The 7,231-nt window shown below is 45.3% G+C and overlaps 1 protein-coding gene across 1 annotated transcript in view; it reads right to left on the minus strand.

Annotated features, from left to right (window-relative positions):
- Window positions 1–7,231, minus strand: part of GRID2 (glutamate ionotropic receptor delta type subunit 2) — a 1,378,694-nt gene that overhangs the window by 263,703 nt on the left and 1,107,760 nt on the right. Inside the window, exon 11 of the mRNA XM_025199482.1 lies at window positions 3,721–4,034. Coding sequence (XP_025055267.1) covers window positions 3,721–4,034 — 314 coding nt within the window. The remainder of the gene's footprint in view (window positions 1–3,720; window positions 4,035–7,231) is intronic.

Genomic DNA, 7,231 nt, shown 5'->3' on the forward strand with positions numbered 1-7,231 from the left:
AGCAGTGAACTGGGGGTGTGGGGTGTCAAGAATCTGGACGTGCAGCTGGTGGCAGCGTGGAGTTGCTGTGCTGCTCTGTCCGACTCCGTGGTGCCCCACAAAGTGCAGGGCCCAGGGCAGTCGCCCCGATATGACCTCCCCACCCAGCGATGGCCCTGCATGCAGTGAATCTATGTAAAATTACCTCCCTCTTCATGCATTTGATAACCTAACTCACACACTTTAATACAACAGACAGATGCAATGAGTCTAATTCTGCAATGAATGATACTGTCTTTGCACAGGTGGATTCCCTGAGCTGTTGCGTAGGGAGAATTTTGGATCAAAAGTAGGCTTTGTAAACAAACCACATATATTTCAGCACTCTCATACTTTTCAATTGTCTCTAAAGCCTTTTAACAAAAAAAAAGATCTTTTAATTTCACATGGAACAGGTTCCTTCATCTTTCTTCATCTGGTATCATTGCTCATTGACATTGTGATTTTAGAATAACACCACTATACTGGCAATTTTAAAAAATAGTTTCCACTAAAGAAAGTTTCTCAGGCTTGATTTTCCTTTTTTTGGAGGTTGTTGCTAACTTAGTGCTCTTGTTGCTACTTAAGAATTTTGTCCCCAATTTCCTATATTGGAATATTAAATTTGTTTCCTCTGCATACCCATCTGAATGATCATGGACAGGGAGAATTATGTAATTTCTAAACTGTGGAAGTTAATACTAACTCAGTCTAAAGGGCTAGGGACACAAGTTCCACATAAACCAGTTTAAGTGATCAGAAACTAGTTTAAACCTGTAACAGAACATAAGTTCAGTGTACATAAACCAGTTTCAAAATGGCTGAAACTGGTTTAAGATAAACCTGGTTGAATGTAGTATCAACCTTAACTGGTTTGGGTCAAACTGGTTTATACAACTTCTGTCCCAGACCCCTTCCTGGTTTAAATTAAAACCAGAGTCCTCTAGCATCCCAGCCCTGGGCTGGGCTGTGCTGTCTGCTCCAGAGAGCTTGGCTGGCACCTCCTCTCTGCTCTCTAGCCCAAGCAGGGGCAGTGGCATGGCCAGACACATGTCCCCCTGAGGCAAAGGGGACAGGGAGGGAGCTTATTCCCCCCATTCCCTTACCAGGGGACTGTGGCCCCTGTCAGCCATTCCTCCCCTTCCCACTTGACTGGCAGGGGAGGGAGCATGGCTAGAGCTGGCTGGTATGGTCCCTGTCATCCCCCTGCCTCACCATTGGCTGCGGCTGTGGGACTGAGCTGAGCCAGCCTGCAAGTGCTGCTAAGGTGCAGGCAGAGGGGACAGCCCAGACTGGGCTGTCAGGGCCGGGCCCTTTCCAGCAGGCTGCAGCTTGTGCTGGGGTCATGGGGGCTGTGTGGCTCCCCACACCCAAGAAGGAAGAAACTGTCATGGAGCCCCAGCTGGCTGGGAAGGGCCCCATGGGGCCAGCTGATGGGGGCAGGGCCCTTCCCAGCCCACTGCAGCTGTATGACAGACTAGCCTGTCTTCCTGGGAGCTGGGTTAAAGACACTGGGCTGAAGGAAGCTCCCCCTGCCCTGAGCAGTGCTGTGTGGTGTGGCAGGAGCAGAGCTGCAGCTGGAGGTGACAGGAGAAAAACAGCACTGCTGGGCCTGGTGGCTTCTGCCCCATGCATGGACCTCTGGCTGCAGCTCCTGGATGCTTTCTACCCAGACACTTTCCAAGGCATCTGGGAACCGGAGCCAGAGCTCCATGCACTGGACAGAAGCTGCTGGGCTGAAGCTTCCTACCTACACCCCACCCCACCCAGAGTCATATGGCACGATTGCAGCAGTTGGAGGTGAAAGGGACAGAATAGCCCTGCCGGCCCTGGCCAGCCTGCAGTGGGTTGTGTGCCTGCAGCCCTGGGTGCTGCACAAGACAGGGGTTGCAGTGGTGGCTGCCAGGCTTGGGGCCTTCCAGTACCTCCAAGCTGGCCTGGGAAGCCTGCTCCCCAGTCAGCCCCAGCCTGTGCTGCTAGGCCAGGCTGCCATGTAGCTGCAGCAGGCTGGGAAGTACCCTGCCCTCATGGGCCAGTGCTGCAGGGCCCTTCTCAGCCATCTCGGGTTCTATGATAGCCCCACCCGGCTTGGGCGTGGGGAGCCAGGAGCAATCTAGCCACACAGCCCCCATAGCCCCAGCCTGGGCTGTCCTCTGCCTCCACCCTCAGAAGCACCCGAAGGCTGGTTTGGGCTCAGCCTCTCAGCCCAGCTGGAGCCTCAACCCCAGCCCTGGGTGGATAGTATGGCCTTGCCGGCCAGCTCTGCCCAGGATCCCCACCACCTGAGCAAGAGCAGAAGGAAAGCTGAGCTGACCTAGACTGGGATCCTGTGCCCACCTGGAGATAAAGGAGTTTAATCCGCACCACCTGCCTGCCTTTGCCTGCAGTACTGCCCTGGCCAGTGTCTGGCTTCGGGGACAAGCCTAGCAAGGGCTGCTGCCCCCCCTTCCCCTCTAGACACACCCCAGCTGGGGTCCCTACAGGTCAGGATGGGGGTTTAAACCCCTCCAATATCATACTTAGTCCCTGTGGGGGCTGGCCACAACCCCAGGTCTGCTTCCCTCCAGCCCTGTGGCTACTGCAAAGGGAAGGGAGAGCTGCTCTAGCACTACCCCCTCATCCCCTACCATGTCTTGTAGCCTGAGCCAATTCCAGAATTAAACGTGAATGTCTGTTTACTTGCAAATCAGTTCACACTGTGCAGGTTAGACCAACCTGCAAAGATTGAATCAATTGAGACTCTGGCTTTTTGAATGTCTGTCCCTAGCCAAGAAGAAACTTTTATACATAGTAATTCATCTGGTAAGTCCTTAAATTATTCAAGTGTTCTGAGGCTGCAGGCACCATGGTTGTTACACAGCACAACCATACTCCATGCATTACCCTGCATTAACCCACAATAACTATATTTAAAAATGCCAAGGGATACTTGTTCAATTTCCCTTGGTATTTCTGCTTTTCTAAATCTTTATTCCTTTATATATATCTATATATATATCTATATATATCTATATATAGATATATATATAGATATATATATGTTTTCTAATTCTGTAGTAGTGCTGACACCCTAATTTCTATGTCAGAATTTTAAGACATATGCACTAGGTCTGGGTCACCTGTCTGACACTTCAGAGAGATGTGGTTAAATTTCTCCCACAGGAGGTAGGCTTTCAAGGAACAGAGTATATATAGGGCATTAAGAAGTAAATTGGGTTAAGCTGAATGCTTCAGACAACTGGGAAGGCAGCCAATGGCAGAGAATCCTTGGTAAGTGTAAAGGAGCCAGAGCCAGAGCCAGACAGAGGGTATGTCAGAGAAAGTATCACTGAGAGCCTAGGGCACTGTCAAAGGGTCTAAATTTAGATTAAATATTGGTTTAAAATATTTTATGTTTAATTCTGCACCAGAACAATAGTATTCACATTGGGTATGAGTAATCTGTTAGTAAAGTTTTAGAAATACTGTGTACTGAAAATTTTAGGAAGATAAATTGCCTTTTATGTAATTAGGCAAGTAAAAAGTTAAACAGGTCACTGCTTCGTGATTCCAAGCTTTTCACTGAGGCTACAACAGGTTTCTGAATGCCAAAGGCTTAGAATTTGTGAATACTTCAAACACAGCCTGGATGGTGGGAAATCTGTGTTAACAGGAATCCTCATTCACATCTCCCTCTGCACTAAAGATGAGTTTTGCCTCCTACCTTGCTGCACAAAGGATCCATACACGAACCACATGGAGTTGTATAGTGTTGTAGAAGTCATTGAACCCATCTGCAAACGTGGAGGATTGAGCCAGTTCAAGAGGTAGACAAGCAGCCCTACTAGAAGCACTGTGCCAGCTATGCAGGCCCACAGAGAGAGGTCAAATGGTGCCAAGCAAGCAAACATGTCAACTGTCTTCTCTGCCTTTCGAAGCAGCACACCCACTGAGTAGTCCATGTAACGGGTTGTGAAATCCACTACATTCTCTCGATCAGGGGTGATGGTTAAAGCAGAAATCCCTATGTCAGCTCTCTGAAAAAATGAGAGAGAGAGAGAGAGAGAGAGGAGAATGCATTAATATAACCAAGAGAAAAAAATCTTGGCTCCACTATGATTTATATCAGCTATACTTATGGAAAAACAGATGCCAAGGCCGATGTCCCATGAACCTTGTATATGAACTCAGAAATGCTACAAAGGGGATGAGCAGAATAGCTGCCCATGAATCTCAAATTTCCATGAGCAAAACTTTTCTGGCTGAAGTGAGGCACATGAGGCTTCCGGGGTTATAAGTGTACAAGAAATCAAGGAGAAATATTTCAAATGCAGATAATAGCTGGAAAAAATCTACTTCTGGTCATTTTTCATGGTGTGGCTTATCAGAACCATAATTGTCATAGATGCAACAGGCAGACCTTGTTTTATAGCATTCCTTCTCAGAGGAAATTAGTTTCCTGCCAGAAGCCACATACCTAGCATTTTGATGATATGAGGATCATGACAAAGGGCCACTGAATGTTATTGCATTTTATCAGTCCTGGGTTTTTTTGGCTGCATATTAAATGCAGAAAAATGAATGTCATATGCAGTCCCTTCACTACTGGATTTTTTATATATCTTGAAATTTACAGCTATGGTTCCATATGGCTACCTGTCCTAGATTGGCTCTGTTCCCCAAACATCTTGGTAATTTAAAGAATCCATTTAATATCTGAAGAGTATTAACAGAATTCCTTGATCTAATCATACTGTTTCTCAGCAGTAGGTCTCTAGAGAAAAAAGTCACAACTTCAGCAGGTGCTATTTTACTTACTTTTCACACACACAATTAAAACTGCAGTGAAAACACAAAAGGTTTTAAAGCAGACACATTAGCACTGTTTTAAAAAGAAAATCAAATATTGTACTGAAAAAGATTGTAAACTCTGGGTTTTTATATGGAAGAGCACATTTAAAATATTAAAAGGTGATACTGTTTTGATGTAATCAGCTTCTGTTATGATTAAAACTCTATGAGGTCCTCTCTTGGCGGGGGTGGGGGGAAGGGGAGGGAAGAAGTACAAATGCTGGAAAAGATCAACAAAGATATTAATTTATTGACTCTTTTGAGCTACTTTCATCTTTGTCCAAAGAAGGCAGAGATTATCACCACCCACGAAACTGAGCTGTATGTGACATTTTATGTGGTATACTGTGCTGGGTAAAACTCTCATAAATAATAAGTAGGCAAGGATTAAAATCCAGTTTGCAAAGCATCTGACTTTGTTTCAATACCATATTTACTTGAATATAAACCTCCCCCCAATAATTAGATTTTATATATAAAATATTTATAAATTGGTTAGAATTTTCTAGGTATTGAATCCAATGATTGGAATTTTGCCTTGAATTTGTCCCCCTCCCACTGCTGCAGCAAGGAAAATAAATCTGGAGGGTGTGGGTAGCTTCCTTGCCCCCTCCAACTTCTTCCCCCAAGCCCTCCTCCCCACTACTGTCAGCCCCTGCTCTCCCTAAGCACGTAGCAGTGAGGGGCAATTTGAAAACACTGACCTTGAAATAACCATGCTTATAGTATTTTACATAAACAAACAATTACAGGTACCCATAGACTTAGTTCATCCAACATTGATACATTTTACCTTTTGTTTGAAACTGCTGCAAGTTTTAGCACAGGTATTCCATAAACACACTTTTAAGCATCACTTTTGTACCCATTTACATATAGTACAAACTGGGCATGTCTACACGAGACAGTACTGTGCAGCCACTACTATTCATTTATTTTGTGCTTGTATTAGCAAATACTAAATAAATGCTCAGGATAAATAAATAACTGGAATCACTGTGCAGCAATGCTTGTGCAGCAGTGAATGTCTTTTAGGTGACACTACTGCACAGTAGCCTAATAATACTACACACTAACGTATTACTACTGTGCATACTGTGATGCACTACTGTGTAGTCAGCATCTCATGTAGACACACCCACTATATATGAGGTTAGTCCAAAGCCAAAAGGCTCATGATGTACCATATAGTTCAGTGGGCTGGGCTCCAGCACAGTAAACAGCATTTCAAGCCATGGTGACCTCACAGCTCAGCACTACTCAGTATGTAGGTGTACTCCAGATACCTTGACAAAGGATCCATTGCTAATTAGCTCTCCCTCATGACTGGAACTGGGTGTTCTTGTCACAAATTATGGTGTGATAAAATGATAAGGTACAGGGCAGCCTGGTCTGGCTCCATGTCACAGAGGGCCAGGCCACACTAATCATATGCGAGCGGGGGCTGAGAGAGGGGGTGACAGAGAGATTCTGGGTGGAATGTTTTGGGTCCTGTTTGGTGATGTTTGCCAGATATTTAAGGCTATTAAAGAAAAAGGAATCATTAGAAATGGGAAAAAAGGGCACAGCTCAGCTGTGAGAGACAAGAGGAAGTTGAAAGTTATCTAGTGTAGTGGCTCACTATGACTTGAAAAACAGGCACCACTGAGGGAGACTGAACACACTGTGCACTACCATATATCTTATTCATATAGACTGCAGTGACCTATCCCTATGGTGGGTTCACATCAGCATTTTAGACACAAGGGGAGGATGCTGGCGCTTGATCAACACAAAGCCCAAAACAATGGCAGTGGTAGGTGATAACCAGGAGGTGGAAAGAGAAAGGCAGAGCAGAAACAACTGTCTGTAGATAGAGGGAGAGTGGATAAAGGTGGAAAAATGGTGAAAAAAGAAGATGGTGAAGGTGAAGGCAGGAGCAGCAGCAGAGATAGCAACAGAGGCAGCAGAAAAGAAGGCAGTGGTAAGAGAGGTGAGGCCAGAAGGATAACAGGAGCAGAGGAGAGTGGGAAACAGAGTGGAAACAGCTAGAGAAGGGTCATCAGGAGTGCAATGAAAGGTCAGCCCACCGAGAGTGCTATGGTGTGAAGCTACAGAACAAACACCATAGGATGCTGGTCCAAAGTAAAGACTATAGATAAGGGGAATATTAACTGGTGACAGGGTGCGGAAGGGATTGACAATGAACAGATATGATTTTGTGGAGAAATTACTGTTTGAGATATTGGAGGTGCAAGTAGAACACCTCACCAGCATGATTGCTTTCTCCAACTGAAAGACATGACAACTATTGGAACAAAGACGTATATGACAAATTTTGAGAGAGATATGCAGAGGGTTAAAGGGTTAAAGTTTGTACCAGGAGAACAGTAAATGGAAAGAG

This window comes from Alligator sinensis, unplaced genomic scaffold (assembly GCF_000455745.1).
Source record: "Alligator sinensis unplaced genomic scaffold, ASM45574v1 scaffold194_1, whole genome shotgun sequence".
In the NCBI taxonomy this organism is placed as follows: Eukaryota; Metazoa; Chordata; order Crocodylia; family Alligatoridae; genus Alligator; species Alligator sinensis.